The sequence below is a fragment of the Sorex araneus genome, chromosome 8 (genome assembly GCF_027595985.1).
Source record: "Sorex araneus isolate mSorAra2 chromosome 8, mSorAra2.pri, whole genome shotgun sequence".
Classification (NCBI taxonomy): Eukaryota; Metazoa; Chordata; class Mammalia; order Eulipotyphla; family Soricidae; genus Sorex; species Sorex araneus.
This window is the reverse complement of record NC_073309.1, coordinates 54,587,995-54,604,393: the sequence shown is the minus strand read 5'-3', so window position 1 is coordinate 54,604,393 and position 16,399 is coordinate 54,587,995. Positions and strand designations below refer to the sequence as shown.

Genomic DNA, 16,399 nt, shown 5'->3' with positions numbered 1-16,399 from the left:
GCCTCCAGTCTTGCCCAGGTCACTTCCTTCTCTTTACTCCTAGGAGGGAGGACTCATACACAGCCCTTTCACATGGACTGTTAGAAACTACCCTACTCAGATAACAGGATGTTTTCACTGTCACATGATGAAAATTTCCATGCACCACTATTTCTCTATTAATCTCTGAATAGTTTCAGAACCTGATTTATTTTTTTGGTCTTTGTCTTTGTTTTTGTTTATTTTTTAATGAATTCACAGCGAGATGCACAATTACAAACTTTACACAATTTACACAAAGATATACAGTTTACAGAGTGATACACAGTTACAAAGTATTTTTTGTTGTCATGCTGGGTGAACACTGTAGGGTATGGCCCCCAAGACAAACTGAACAAACCAACACATAAGATTGATGGGGATGCTTGGAAGTACCATTGATTCCCTCTGGACTTGAGGAACCACACTCCAGTGTTCTCTCTGACCTTGAGAGCACTTGTGGCACACTGCTGCAGGCTGGCAAATGTTCTTAACTTCCTTATGTATTCGCGAAAAGTTCATTATATGAGTGTCTGGCTGGCCAATGCATCACATTCCATTAACAAAAGCCATTGTTGTTTCTATCTTATTACATCTCATCAGTAGTTTAGCTTGTCTCGGTCTAACCACTCAGCTCACATGTCAATTCCTTAATATCAGGGTTGGGATTCTGAGAGTCATGAGAGAGTGAAGGCCCTGACAGAGTGGAAAAAATGTGTCACTTTTTCCAGGACCATGTCAGGGATGGTGTCTTCCTCAGCCGGGCCAAGCAGGAGCAGGGCACTCGGGATTCCTGGCTCATGAGAATGTAGGGATGGTGGAGAAACCTGCAGCACTGAGGACTGAGACGTTCTCCAGCCACAGACTCGAATTCTTGATGGCGGCCAGACAAGCATGAAGGATGCAGGAGAGGGTGTACAGAGAGACGAAGGCACTCACCAGGATAAGGATGCTCTGGGTCGCTCTGGTTTCTGGAGCACATCTGGGGAAGGGAGTCATGTGCAGGTGCTGAACCTGATGCTTGTGCCGGTACAGGATGAGAACCATGGAGCTGCTGGCCCAGAGCATGAGCCCCAAACACAGCACATCGGGGAGTAGGAGCAGTGCTGAGGTGAGTGAGGTGGTGACTTCGTCCCTGAGGACGGTGTTACAGTACCACAAATCTTTAATTGTCATCATGTTTCTGCTGCTCCATTTGCTAGTTACATGTAGAGGAGTAACTGAATTTGTTAATATGAACAGCACCCAGGAGAACAAACTGGAGATGCCAACCCACCTGGGAAGTTTGGTTTTGATACCTGCCCACCTGGAGTTTGGAGGGCTGATGGTGATGGACTGGAAGAGGCTCAAGATTGCAGTGGAGCCAATGGACACTCCCCTTCCCACTCTGTGGACATAGAAGACAAGTTTGCATCCAACCTCACTGAAGAAGTGGGTTTGCCAAAGTGCTGCCATTGTATTGGTGACTCCTTTGGAGACAATAACCAAGAAGTTGGCTATGATCAGATGCTGTAGAATCAAATCCGTGGGCCTCCCCTGCATGTGGTGAAGCGCAGGATGACATAATGGCCAAGGCAGAAATTCCCCGAGACTCCCACTGTGGTCTGCAGAAGGAAGATCATTCCTATGGCCACGTTGCTGGGGGCCATCTTGCCAGTTTGTCTTTGTCTTCTTTGCCAGCGCGTCCTACAGGAAAATAAAAGCATAAGAGACAGGGGACAAGTTACTTAAACCTCGATTCTCCGGTGACTGTTCCTTCCTACTCAGCCATTGATGCTAATCCGGGGCTTCCAATATCTGACCATTGCCAGCCTGTGAGAGATACTCACTTTGGATGAACCACTGGGGTAACGTCATGAATATGCCAAGTTCTGGGCTCTTTCCAAATGTATCACCTTGTCTCTTGTATAATCCTTACTTGGAGGAAATTATTAGACACAGAATGTTTAATCTGAAAAACACTGCTCTGGATTGGATGAGTTCATGGCACAGTCTATGCCACAAACCACTTTCGTGAGTAAGAAACCAAGATGAACTGGATTTTCACAGGCAGAGCTGAATTCAGGTTTTTTAATGAACAGAGATGTCATTTCATCAGATGGGTTAGCAAGAAAATTCTACTGTTTTTATTTTTATTTTTTTTTTTGCTTTTTGGGTCACATCCAGCAATGCTCAGGGGTCACTCCTGGCTCTGCACTCTTGAATTACCCCTGGTTGTGCTCAGGGGACCATATGGGATGCAGGGAATCAAACCTGAGTCGGCTGCGTGCAAGGCAAACACCCTACTGGCTGTGCTATCACTTCAGCCCAAGAAAATTCTACTGTTAAGAGATAGTTCAATTCTCCTTACTCAGTTCCAAGAGCATTACATACCGTAAAGGATGGAGAGAAAGTACATGGACTAAGATACTTGCTTTGTAAGCAAGTAATCACGGTTCAATCTTGGCACCCAAGGACAAAGCCAGGTATAAGCCCTGAGAAATGCCAAGTATATACCCAAAACAAATAAAAACTACCACATTCCTTTTTTTCTCCTGTTATTACTTGTCTTTTATCATGTAAGTTTTTTTCTTTTTTTTTCCTTTTTTTTTAATCACACCGGTGATGCTCAAGGGTTACTCCTGGCTCTGCACTCAGGAATTACTCCTGTGTGAATCCTGGAAGACAAAAGCTTGCCAGAGTTCTCTCTGGACCCCTTAACCAGCCAGTGTCACTGGGGCACCTCAGACAGAGGGGGTGTGTCCTCTCCGCCCACTCCAGATGAATCCCGGGTGGCCATGAGCTTCCAGAAGGAAAACTCAGGTACACGTGTTCAGGGACTAAGACTCCAGGCCACACGGTGGCAGCAGAAACGGGCAGCTCCCTGTCTCCCAACCCTCTTGGGATCCTGGCTGTCATGTCCACAAACTGCCTCTGGGCACCGTCTCAGTACATCTACAGCCTTGATTCAGAGACTCCCAAATGAATCTCAAAATGGATTAGCTCCTTACAGAGATGTATCTGGACCCCAACCATTTACAATTTTAGAATTTCAGAAATGTGAGGTCACAAAAGTAAAAGACTTACCACAACATTCATAGTAAGCAATAGAAAACAAATTATCTAGTATCTGCCCCTAGCAGGCAGGCTTTAATGGTGGTGGGAAAATTCAAAATAATGATGGTGGGTAGGAGTAATGGTAATGAGTTTGGTTTTGAAAAATCAATTAATGTGAACAACATTTTTATAATAAAATTTTTTTAATAAAAAAAGGAATTACAGGGTGGAGCGATAGCACAGCGGGTAGGGCGTTTGCCTTGCACGTGGCCGACCCGGGTTCGAATCCCAGCATCCCATATCGTCCCCTGAGCACTGCCAGGAGTAATTCCTGAGTGTAGAACCAGGAGTAACCCCTGTGCATCGCCAGGTGTGACCGCAAAAGCAAAAATAAATAAATAAAAGGAATTACTCTTGGCTGTCCTTGAATGTTGGGCATCGAACCAAGTTTGGAAGACTGCAAGGCAAATGCCATGCCCACTGAACTCCAGCCCAAGATCTCTCAGTTTTTACTAATTAGTGGAGAAATATAAAGTTGAAGCCAATGAGTGGTATTTCTGACAGTTATCCCAAATGGCTGGTCAACATCCGATTACTATGTCAAGGCTTAGATACACAAGGAATACTTGCATGGAGACATATAGACTCATGTCTACACACTAACATGCAGGCATACCCACACTCACATCCTTCAAGCAGGTTCCACTTGAACTCAACCCACCTTCCTTGATCTCAACAGCAACCCTCATTTGCACTAACTCACACAAAGGTTTTAGTTTTCTTTTGATTTGTATGGGGCACACCCAGCAGTGCTCGGGGCTCCTCCTGAAGGGGTTCAGAGGACCATATGGGCTTCCAGGCACAAAACCTCAGCCTCCTGAACCCTTTCGGAAGAGATCCGTGAGTGAGCGGAAAGCACCTTCCCTGCTATACTGTAACTCTGGGGCAAGAGTTTATATTTTAGGATATTTTCTCAAATATGGATTTGGCTCTCTCTCCAGGTAATGTCTCCTAGGAATGTTTAGATTTTTTCCTTCCTAACCTTACATTGCTTTGCTGAGACTCTCTCAAAATGTTTTGTTATGGCTTGTATACCATGTTTTAATGGATTGAAAATGCATGTGATCTGTGTGATCTAGAATGTCTCATCATGCACTCAGCTGTTTTCCTGAAAACTTCTTTTCAAGCAGACTTTGTATCACTTTTCCTTAGCTTTGTTATATAGGAAATCACATCATCTGCCCACCATAAAATCTTTTGCTCTTTTCTATCAAAGTTCCATGCTACCCTGTGTGTGTGTATGTAGTGCCAGGCATGAAAGCAGGGCCCTTGATGAATAGACACTCTACCACTGAGCTACCCCTGCTGTGCTAATCACTTATTGTTATTTAAGAGGGCCACATCCAGAAGTGCTCCAGATTTACTTCTGGCTCTGTGCTCAGAGATCCCTTCTGATGGGGCTCTGGGGACTGAGGCAGTGAGGATCCTTGGAAATAGGTAAGGGAATTCACTAGGAATGATGATTTTTCTCTACAAGGAATATTTTTTACAAATTGCACAAGCTCCAAGATTGGTCATTCTGCTCAATACACTCAAAACTATTTTCTTTTCGCTGTTTGTGCCACACCTGGCAATGCTCATCATTCCTTCTGGCTTTGCTCTCAGAGATCACTCCTCACTATGCTTAAGGGATTATATGAATGCTGGGGAATAACACCAGCTCTGCTGAGTGCAAGGCAAACACCCTGCCCACCTACTAATACTCCAACCTCCTCAAACTATTGTTTTGCAGCCCATTGCATTTAGAAAAGGCTGTCACCATGACTCAGGAATAGAGATGAAGAATGGAGAGACAATACAATGGGAGGGTGTTTGCATTACATGCAGTCAATTGACCTCCATCATTCTACATGGCCCACCTGCACTGTCAGGAGCAATTCCTGAATGCAGATCCAGGAGTAATCAGGTTGGTGAGACTTCTCAGCAGTGCTCTGGCTGCAGGTCCACTCCAGTCACAGCGATAGTGAGCCTTATCATTTGCTGCTCAGATCTGGATATACCTAGTTCCAGGCTCATGGAGTCCTGGGAGCTGGTGCTCCACCCGTTACTTAAAGGGAAGTGAAGGTCCCTGAGATGGTGAGAGAGTTCTTGTACTTATCTCAGTCTTTTCCCTTTCCCTGATCAAGAACCACTGTTGCTTCTTCTCATGTGACCTGGAAGAACGTCACTGGGAATGGAGTGCCCGGATAGAAGCTTATCCAGAAGTCCTTTAGCTGTGAATCTCTACTTCTGAGTTACTGAGTAAAGATGAAGTCAGGGGCCAGAGATATAGAGCTGGGGTTAAGTCACTTGCCTTACATGTAGCCAACCCAAATTGCGTCCCTGGCACCACACAGGATTTTCCCAGTACCACTAGGATTGATTCCTGAACACAGACAAGGTTAGATCCCTGGCACCCCATATGGTAGCTCAAATTCTGTGAGGAATGAACTCTGAGCACAGAGCCAGGTTTGAAGCCCCCTCTGGACAAAAAAAGCTGTGAAGATAAATAGGAACCAAGTAATTAGCTACTTTTAAAGTTGGGATTTTTTCATTTATGCATTAGGAATGGAGAGACAGCTACGAGTACGGAGCCCATGAGTCTAGATTCAGTTCCTGGTATCACAAGGCTAATTATAAACACCTAACACTAAAAATTAGTTGGGTTCTGTGCTCCTGTGCAGTTCTCAACGACGGCAGGAGAAGGAAAAAGGGGGCTGGAGTGATAGCAAAGTGGGTAGGGTCTTTGCCTTGCATGGGGCTGACCTGGGTTTGATTCCCAGCATTTTTTATGGTCCTCTGAGCACCGTCAGGAGTAATTCTTGAGTGCAAAGCCAGGAATAACCCCTGAACATCGCCAGGTGCAACCGAAAAAAAAAAAGAGATGGAAAGTGCTCCTGTATTAGTGAATCACCGTGAGGTACAGTTTCAAATTTATGAACTTTCATGTTTGCATTTGGTTTACATCCCTCCACCAGTGCCCATTCTCCCAGTATCCCTCCCACCACCCCCACCCCAACCCCCACCACCCCGCCCTGCTTCTGTGGCAGGGCATTCCCTTTGTTCTCTCTTCTGTTGGGTGTTGTAGTTTGCAATAGAGGTATTGAATAGCCTTCATGTTCAGTCTATAGTCTGCTTTTGGTATGCAGCTTTCAACCTGAGTGGGTCCTCCCAAAATTCTCTACTAGGTGATTTCTTCTCTATCTCTGCTACTTTCCCCCCCAGCATGTGAGGCCAGTTTCCAAGCTGTGGGGCAGACCTTCTAGTTCTTATCTCTACTACTCTCGGGTGTTAGTGTCCCATTCTGCTACTCTATATTCCACATATGAGTGCGATCTTTCTATGTCTGTCTCTTTCTGACTCATTTCACTCAACATGATACTTGCAATGTTGATCCACTTATATGCAAATTTCATGACTTCATCTTTCCTACAAGTTGCATGGCATTCCATTGTGTATATGTACCAAAGTTTCTTTAACCAGTCATCTGTTTTTGGGCACCCGGGTTTTTTTCCAGATTGTGACTATTGTAAATAGTGCTGCAATGAACATAGAAATGCAGATGTCGTTTCTACTATACCCTTTTGCCTCTCCGGGGTATATTCCCGGGAGTGGTATTGCTGGGTCAAATGGGAGCTCAATTTCTAATTTTTGAAGAATCGTCCATATTGTTTTCTAAAAGGGCTGAACCAGTTTGCATCCCCACCAGCAGTGAAGAAAAGTCCCTTTCTCTCCACATCCGCACCAACACCGATTGCTTTTGTTTTTTTTTGGATGTGGGCCAGTCTCTGTGGTGTGAGATGGTATATCATTGTTGTTTTGATCTGCATCTCCCTGATGATTAGTGATGTCAAGCATTTTCTCACGTGCCTCTCAGCCATTCGGATTTTTTCTTTGGGGTAGTTTCTGTTCATTTCATTACCCCATTTTTTGATCTGGTTGGCAGTTTTCTTCTTGTGGAGTTCAACCAGTGCCTTGTATGTCCTTGATATCAACCCCTTATAGGATGGGTATTGGGTGAATATCCTTTCCCATTCTGTAGACTGTCTTTGTACTTTGGTCTTATGAGGTGCAGAAGCTTCTGAGGTTAAGGTAGTCCCATTTTTTAAAATCTCTTTTCACTTGCTTGGCCAGTGGCGTGTCAGCTTTGAAGATACCTTTGGCTTCAATATCGTGGAGGATTTTGCCGACCTTGTCTTCCATGTACCTTAGGGATTCTGGTCTGATGTTGAGGTCTTTAATCCACTTTGATCTGACTTTAGTACATGGTGTACAAAATACTCTCTTGCCCTCAAGCCTGGCTGTCTTCCCTGGGGCCACTCGGAGGCGATGGGCTCCAACTTCACTCCCCACCCTGAGCAGAGCTCCCAGCGGCCAAAGACCACCGGAACCTAGCTACAGCCATGCTCGAGGCCCCTCTCCACTCATTTTGACAGACCTCAAGCATGAAGGTACCGACAGAGGAACCCAGGTGTGTGTAAGCTTATCAACGGCCAACATCCAGAGAAGGACTTAAAAGCAAGCTCTCAGAAGAGAGTGATGCAGAGTCTCTTGCCCGCATGCCTGGCTGTCTTCCCCAGGGCCCCTCGGAGGGGATGGGCTCTAGCTTCCCTCCCCACCCCACGCAGAGCTCCCGGCAACCAAAGACCACCAGAACCTAGCTACAGCCATGCTCGAGGCCCCTCTCCACATGTTCGGACAAGCCTCATGCATGAAAGTACCGGCAGAGGAACCCAGGTGTGTGTAATCCCATCAATGGCCAACATCCAGAGAGAGACTTAAAAGCAAGCTCTCAGAAGCGCGTGGCTTTGTGGCCGCTCACGATATCATGTAGCCTGCTTCTCCCTCTGGGAGAAACAGGCAATCTTCTGAGAGTTTCCTGCCCTTGTGGGACAGCCTTGCAAGCTTCCCATGGTGTATTTATATGCTAAATCCAGTAACAAGCTGGATCTCATTCCCCTGAACCTAAAAGAGCCCCCAGGGCGACATCTTTGGGAGGGCCGAGTTGAGATAGCCTTCTAAGATCTCAGGGAAAGGAAGAAATGAGAGGTTACTGAACCCGCCCGAGAAATCGGTGATTAACGGGATTTTCCTGATTCGTGATTTGTGATTTGTACATGGTGTTAGGTAGAGATCTGAGCTCATATATTTTTGCATGTTGCTGTCCAGTTTTGCCAGCACCATTTGTTGAAGAGGCTTTTCTTGCTCCAATTCATACTTTTTGCTCCCTTATCAAAGATTAGATGGTAATGTATTTGAGGGTATGTGTCAAGATATTCAACCCTGTTCCATTGTTCTGTGGCTCTGCCTTTGTTCCAGTACCATGCTGTTTTAGTATTTCCTTGGTTTCCTTGGTGAGTTTTAATCTTCTTGATCTATCCAGAGGTGATAGGGCATTGTTGAAGTCTCCAACTACTATTGTGTTGCTCGTGATGTCCTTCTCAAGGTGTGTTAGCAGTTGTTGTAGGTATGTAGCTGGTCCCTCATTGGGTGGTTTAGGAGTGTGATTTCTTCCAAATCTACATGTCCCTTGATTAATAAAAAATGGCCTTCACTATCCCTTCTAATCTTTTTCAACCTGAAATTTATGTTGTCCTATACTAGTAAGGCCACCAGTGCTTTTTTTGGGGATTTTTTGCTTGCAGGATTGTTTTTCAACCTTTGACTTTGAGTCTGTGTTTGTTCTGGCTACTCAGATGTGTTTGTTGTAGGCAGCAGAATGTTGGGTTCAGTCTCTGAATCCATTTTGCCACTCTGTGTCTCTTAATTGGTGAATTTATTTATTTTTAAAATTTTTTTTTTATTGAATCAACATGTGGAAAGTTAGAAAGTTTTCAGGTTTAAGTCTCAGTTATACAATGCTGGAACACCTATCCCTTTACCAGTGCACATATTCCACCACCAAGAATCACAGTGTAGCTCCACCCCGCCTCCCCACACCACTAGCCCCCCATACCCCTAGGCCCCCTACCCTTAGCCCCCCCCCCCGCCTGTGTAACTAATAATTAATTGGTGAATTTAGACCATTGATATTGAGAGAGATTATTGTTAAGGGATTTTGAGCCATCTATCTGTATGGGTTTATTCTGCTTGTAGGCGGTTTTCTTGTCTTACAATAGCCCCTTTAGTCCTTCTTTTAGGTTTGGTTTTGAGTCTATGAAGTTCCTGAGCTGTTGTTTATCCACAAAATAGTGTATCGTTTCTTCGAGTTTGAATGAGAGTTTAGCCGGATAAATTATTCTTGGTGAAGCGTTCATTTCATTGTTTTTTCACTATATCCCACCACTGCCTTCAGGCTTGGAGGGTTTCCCCTGATAGGTCTGCTGTGAATCTAAGGGATGTTCCTTTGTATGTGATTTCCTTCTTTGACCTTGCTGCTTGCAGTATTGTCTCTATCCATGACGTCCATCATTGTAACTATGATATGTCTTGGAGTTTTTATGTCAGGGTCTCTTTTCGCTGTCACCCTTTGGGTGCCTTGAATCTGGATGCCTGCATTCTCCAGTTCTCGGAACTTTTCAGCGATGATTTGTTTGACTGTGGCTTTTTCATTGGGGTTGGTTCCCTGTCCTTCTGGTACTCCAATGATTCTAATGTTGTTCCTCTTGAAATCATCCCCCAGGACTCTGATTCGCCCTAGAGCTATTTTGAGGTCTCTTCCCACTGTTTGTTGTTGCCTGTAGGCTTCCTGCAGTTCATCTTCAAGCTCTCTGATTCTGTCTTCCGCTGCAGTCATTCTATTGTTGAGGGCAGCCACAGAGTTTTTTATTTCATCTACCGAATCCTTCATTTCTTTTTGTAGGTTTTTAATTTCTGCTCTCATTTCTTCCCGTATTTTCTCAGCTGTCTGTTCTATTGTTTCTGTCAGGTCCTTCTTTAATTTAATCGATACCTTTCAATGTTTACATTGAGTTCATTGAACGTCTTCAGCATTTCAACTCTGAATTCTTTATCAGAGAGCTCAAGTTTGTAGGAAATGCCTACTGAGGCTTCTGGACTTCTGTCATCATCCTCTCCTTGTGGTGGGGATTTGCGTTGTTTCTTTATGTTGTTGTGGGGGTATGGAAGAGGGACCTTCAAGATCAATATCCGTGTTCCCTCTTGTTGCAAAAAAGGATTCTGGATAGTCTTGGTCAATGGTGGTTGCCTTTTTATTTTCCCATTCTAGAACATGTCCTTTCTCTCAGATGTTCCTCTAATTCATATGTGAAACCTCATGGCTTATTGTCCTACGTTTTTTGGATAGCTAGGATGTTACTCTTGGGCATGACATAGGTAATGAAGGCTGAGACGAAACAACAGATTGCTGGGTTTCAAGAGAATATCTGCAGCCCCCAAAGAGGCCACGCCCACTCTTGCCGAGGCCACGCCCCTTCAGGATTAGGCCACGCCACTTGCCGAACTGTGGCTGAGACCAAGATGCAGGCTGAGACAGGAAGGGCGGGTAGGGGGCATCACACACCTGGGCTGAAAGAGAAAATGGCTGCGGTGCTAGGGATCAGCATGCCGCCAGCTGGGGCGGCAGTCTGGGGCCATGGATTGTCAGAGAAGTTCTCGACAGTCACATTTTAATCCATTACTCTTTAAAATTGTTTTCATGTTCCATAATAATTTGAACTCACATTCTAACAATCCAGGGCAAATTCAAATAAATATAAACCATTAATTTTTATAAAACTTAGGAAAAGCTTCTTTGGCTAAATTTTAAAAGTTCTTATTTATCTCAAATCACAAGGCTTTTACACCAGATACTTTAACAATATTACATTTCAAACATGCTTTCAGACACAGAAAGAGCCAATCGGTAATCACTAAACTTTTAAATAGCAGCATCAATGTATTTGTCTGTTTGTCTGTTGTTTTTGGTTTTTGGGTCACACCCGGCGATGCACAGGGGTTACTCCTGGCTCATGCACTCAGGAATCATCACTGGCTGCGCTCAGGGGACCATATGGGATTCTGGGAGTCGAACCCGGGTCGGCTGCATGCAAGGCAAACGCCCTATCTGCTGTGCTATTGCTCCAGCGCCCAGCAGCATCAATGTATATGAAAACATGAGAAAACTTGGTTTTGATGGCTTCTATACCTCTGTTATTAAACTAAATAGCTTAATTTTATCTCTTCACTGTTTCACAACATTCTTGTTTTTAACGTGGCAGGGGTTCTCTTAACTGGTTCCTGCCAGACAAGGGTGTAAGGAGTCTATTTTGGGTGTCTTCCCGGTCCTAGAAAGAAAATTTTACATTTAACTTTTCAGAATTGTCCCCAGATCAAAAATATCTTCTGCTAATCAGCTAAGGTTGAACTCTGGCTATTCTGCAGACCAAAGAGTTATCAGTTCACCTTTCTTCACGTCTACTGAGAGGTTGCTAACACTGGACCTGAAATCGCTGACATGGTCAGCCACAAGGGAAAATACGGTCGACTGATTCTGACCTCTGAGAAATTCACAGATAAAGGGATTGAATAACAAAACAACAGTCACAATCAACACACACGTAGTAATCCAAAGAATACAACACAAGGAAGACAAACAGACAACAAAGATAGACACCAGCCCATGTGCACAAGTCCCTGAGGCTTCTCCTAATGTCTTCATCTGCACTGCTACTGCTTTCTGGAGACTGAAAAAAAGAAAATAATCGTCAGAGATGTCTCCCACAACACTTGGCAACACTTGGCCTCCAACCTCTCAGGTCACCTAGAGGTGGTCTTATGCCCCTTTTGGACGTCTATGCATCCCCTTTATTAATTTTTTTGAGTTTTATTTTGTTTTGCTTTTTTGGTCACACCTGGCAATGCACAGGGGTCACTCCTGGCTCTGCACTCAGGAATTACCCCTGGCGGTGCTCAGGGGACCATATGGGATGCTGGGAATCGAACCCGGGCTCGCCGCGTGCAAGGAAAATGCCCTACCCGCTGTGCTATCGCTCTAGACCCCGATGCATCCCCTTTAATTGGACATCCACACATCCCATTTAGTTGAATGTCTATGCATCCCCTTTAGTTGGACGTCTGAACATCCCCCTTAGTCAGGTCACTTGATCTCAACAAGATTGCCCCTTAGCGTCTTAGGGTCTTCTTAATTGAAACTCCTATACCAAAAGTGGTCTGTCTGCCTTTGCACTCAGTATTCCCAGATGAGCCTACAAATGTTAAGCCCAGAATTCTGGGTTCCCATCAGCGAGACAGACAGAAACACTAACTCGATAATGCAAAAACAGGAGTTTTATTCTACTATGCTGAGGTCAACTATCTCATCCACAGACTGGTCTATTGATAATGACCCCGAATTGAGGCAGCAAACAGTTAATATAGGGTTTGATTGCATGAGCAGTATATGCCTAATTGTTTCAGAAAAGAATCTCTTTTTTTGAAGAAAACATTTTATTTAGGGGCCTTTAAGGCTAGGAGGAAGGGATAAGAAAGGGAAAGAGAGGTAAGAGTAATGCGTTCAAGAGAGAAAGCAGGATTCTCCAAGGGTGGAGGAAGTCCCTACACATAACCGAGCTTTAGGCACAAAAGTATGAAAGCATGAAAGTACACATCTTAAGAGGGGAGATGTGGACGACACATGTGCTCGTGTGACACATGGGCTCGGCCTCGGAAAAGAATCTTACTTAGTTACAAAAAAAAGTTGTTTTGGCAAGTGTCTAGGGTAACTGTGTTCGGCAACAATTAAACAATAATTTTCAGTATCAGTACCAGAAAAGCTGGGGTGGCTATTCTGGAATAAGACCACATTGAATTCAGACTGAAGATGGCCACAAGAAACAATGAAGGTCATTTCTTATTGATCAAGGGATCTGTACATCAGGAAGAATGTACACTCCTAAATGTATATGCACCTAATAAGGGACCAACAAAATATTTAAAACAACTACTCATAAACTTGAAGAAAGACATTGATAGCAACACAGTACTCTTGGGTAATTTCAACACTGCTTTTTCACCGCTCCAGGGATTAACCAGACTCAAGTTTAGCAAAGACATTCTTTATCTGAGAAAAGAAATGAAAGAAAGGGGCTTAGTAGTTATATACAGGACACTTCATCCTCAAAAAGCTGAATACACATTTTTCTCAAGTGTGTATGGGACATTCTACAAGATAGACCACATGCTGGGCCACAAAAAATAGCTCTATAAAATTAGGAAGATACAGATTGTATCAATGATCTTCTCAGACTATGATGTGATGAATATAGAAATGAATCACACACACAAACAGAAAATCAAATCAAATACCTGGAAATCAAACAGCTCAGTACTGAACAATGAGTGGCTTCGAAAGGAAATCAAAGAGGAAATCAAAAGATTCCTGGAAATAAAGTAAAATGAAGACACGAGTTACCAGAACTTATGAGACATGGCAATAGCTGTGTTAAGAGAAAAGTTTATAGTTTTACAAGTATTCCTCAGGAAGGAATAGTGAGCCCACATAAGTAACCTAACCTCACAGCTTGGAGAATCACCAGTAAAAGGAGACCAACCCAGGCAGGAGGAAGGAAATAATAAAATTTTGAGCAGAAATTATGAGACGGAAGCCCCCAAAACAACCCAAAAGATCATGAAACCAAGAGAAGATAAACAATACCAATAAACCTCTAGCAAGACTCACAAAGAAAGGGAGATAGAAAACCCTAATAAACTGAATCAGAAATGAAAAGGGGGTCACAACAGAAACTACAGAAGTTCAAAGGTTCCTCAGAGATTACTTTGAGAATCTTTATGCCATGATACAAGAAAACCTCTAGGAAATAGATAAATTCCTGGACTTTTGCAGCCTCCCAAGGCTGAAGAAAAAGACCTGGAGTACCTGAACAGACCTATCACTATCAAGGAAATTGAAATGGTAATCAAAAGTCTCCCCAAAACGATAGTTCTGGCCCAGTTGGATTCACTGGTGAATTCTTCCAAATCTTTAAAGAGGACTTACTCCCAATCCTTTGTAAGCTTTTCCAGGAAATTGAAATATTAGAAACACTTACACACAGTTTCTATGAAGCAAATATCATGCTGATAGCAAAAGCAGACAGAGATACCACAAAGAAAGAGAATTACAGGTTGATATTCCTGATGAACACAGACGCAAAGATCCTCAACAAAATTCTAACAAACAGAATCCAACTTATCAAAAAGATCATACACCATGACTAAGTAGGATTTATTCCGGGGAAGCAAGGATGCTTTAACATTTAGAAGTCAATCGACATAATCCATCATATCAGCAATAATATACGTCTTCCTCTGAAAGTGGCTTCCTTCTCTCCAAGAATATTTACACTCAGTTCTGTAGCTCCTGTCAGTGCCTCCTACCTTTTTGCTTGTTGTGTGTTTGTATGGGACACAGCGGGCGGTATAGAAGGATTCCTCCTTACAACATTCTCAGGGAACACTCAAGCCGTGACTCAGATGATCATTCAGGATCCAGGGATCAAGCCCGGGTTGTCCCCATACAGTCAACCACCTCCCCTGCTGGTCTATCCACTCTGGGCTTTGCTTCCTCCTTAAGGCTAGAAACGTTTCCATTGTTTGCATCAAACTCATTGTACTTATTTATTTCTCAGTCCAAACAGACTGTGTAGCTTCCATATCTTAACAATTATGAAAACATTGCTCTGAATGAGGGTGTCCATATGCCCCATTGATGCTGTCTTTGAAACCCTTTTCAGAAAAATACAAAAAGAATTTCATTTGTAATTTTTCAAAACAGTCTCACTGTTTTGCCCTCTGGTTCATCATTTTATCTTACCCTGATCACAACAGAGAGCTGCTAGTTTCCCCATGTCCTTGAGTTAATTTTTGCACAAACATGTTTGTTGTGGACTCAGCACACCTGCAGCCTAGTTTGTTGTGAGAGATCCTGAGGAAAGAGGAGCCTTTCCCCAAACACCACAATGTCTCCCTGCAGAAATTCACCAGAAACTTGTCAGGCTTTAGCAATTAGCAACTTCCAAAAACTTTCCCAGAAATGTCTCAGCTCCCCAAGCTGTCCCTGTCATTTGCCCTGCAGGGGAATTGATAATTGCAATTCTGCAGGGAGGTGAGGTCACTGCCCAGAGATCTATTTCAGGTCACCTCCTTCTCCCTGGCCTGGGCACATAGACATTCCCTGGAGCTTCTCTCCAGGCAGCAAGAAGCCCCACAGCCTGCTGTGATGACAGTGTGAGAGGCAGAGGCCACCCAGGAAGGATGCTGAGTAAGTGCTCATGACTGGGGGGGAAACTGATCCCAGGGCAGAGCAGCAGAGCAGAGAGAATGATCCCTTCTCTGGGCTGGGAAAGGGTGAGGGGCTGAGACCACCCCACCAGTCTTTGATACTCTCTGTAAGTGGTGTTATCTTCAGAGTAAGATGACAGGGGACAGTCCCAGGAACAGTGAAACAGATGGTTCAGTGCCAACCCTGTGGTTTCCAAATCCATCTGCTCTCAGTCCAGTGCAGCGTCGGAGATGGATGTTTGTGTGTTTAGTTGGTGCTCAGAGGACCCGCATCACAGTCAAGAGCAGAATAAAAGCCTACGGCTTAGTGCAACCTTTGGAAACACCAGGGACATATCCAGAATACCTTTCCAAATAAAAAGCGCTGTATCTATCTCCCTCAGGACATTCCACATCCTTACAGGAACACAGTTCCTGTGAGAGCATGTGCCAAGAGGCTCATGGTCAGGGAATGCTCTCTGTGGCGACAGGAGGAGTGTGCAGGGCATGACAAGAGAGTGAGGGTCTGCAGAGAGGGGTGAGGGCCAGTGGCTCACTGCCTTTGATGTTATTTTCTGGGAGCGGTAAGAACACCCGACTCCAATTTCATAACACAGTTGAGGTTGAAGGGCAATTTTGAGGTGCAGGGACCCTAGGGACCGAATTCTATCAGCTCTCTGTGCACACATGGCATGGGTGTCTGTGCGCCTGGTCCTGGAGACCTCCATCTGGGCACCACAGACACAGTGGCTCCCACTCTGCTGGCCATTAGTGCCCCATGACTGGCTGTGCCCAGGTGAATGTAGACACTTCCTGTGATATCTGTTCTTACAGGGCAGCGGCAGAATCTGAGCAACAACAAAGTATCTGGGAGTTTTGTGCTGAATTTCAGCAGTGTCAAGGACAATGCAGACAGTGTGTCTGAGCACATGGTCTACACTCTGACAAAAAATTTCCACTTATGAGGGACAAACAGCAGGTGTGGTTTGTCCTCACACACACACACACACACACCTTTGATCACTCATTTCTTCTGCTCAGTGAGTCATTTCAGGCAGCCAAGGGTTTGGGTCACCTGGTGATGCTCACAGGTTTGCTCCCAGTCCTG

The 16,399-nt window shown here is 44.4% G+C and overlaps 1 protein-coding gene across 1 annotated transcript; it reads right to left on the bottom strand.

Annotated features, from left to right (window-relative positions):
• Positions 1–816: 816 nt before the first annotated feature.
• Positions 817–1,667, bottom strand: LOC129406862 (vomeronasal type-1 receptor 4-like). The gene is given in 2 exon segments (XM_055146477.1): positions 817–1,553; positions 1,556–1,667. Coding segments are annotated over 2 exon segments (849 nt in total).
• Between the last annotated feature and the right edge of the window lie 14,732 nt (positions 1,668–16,399).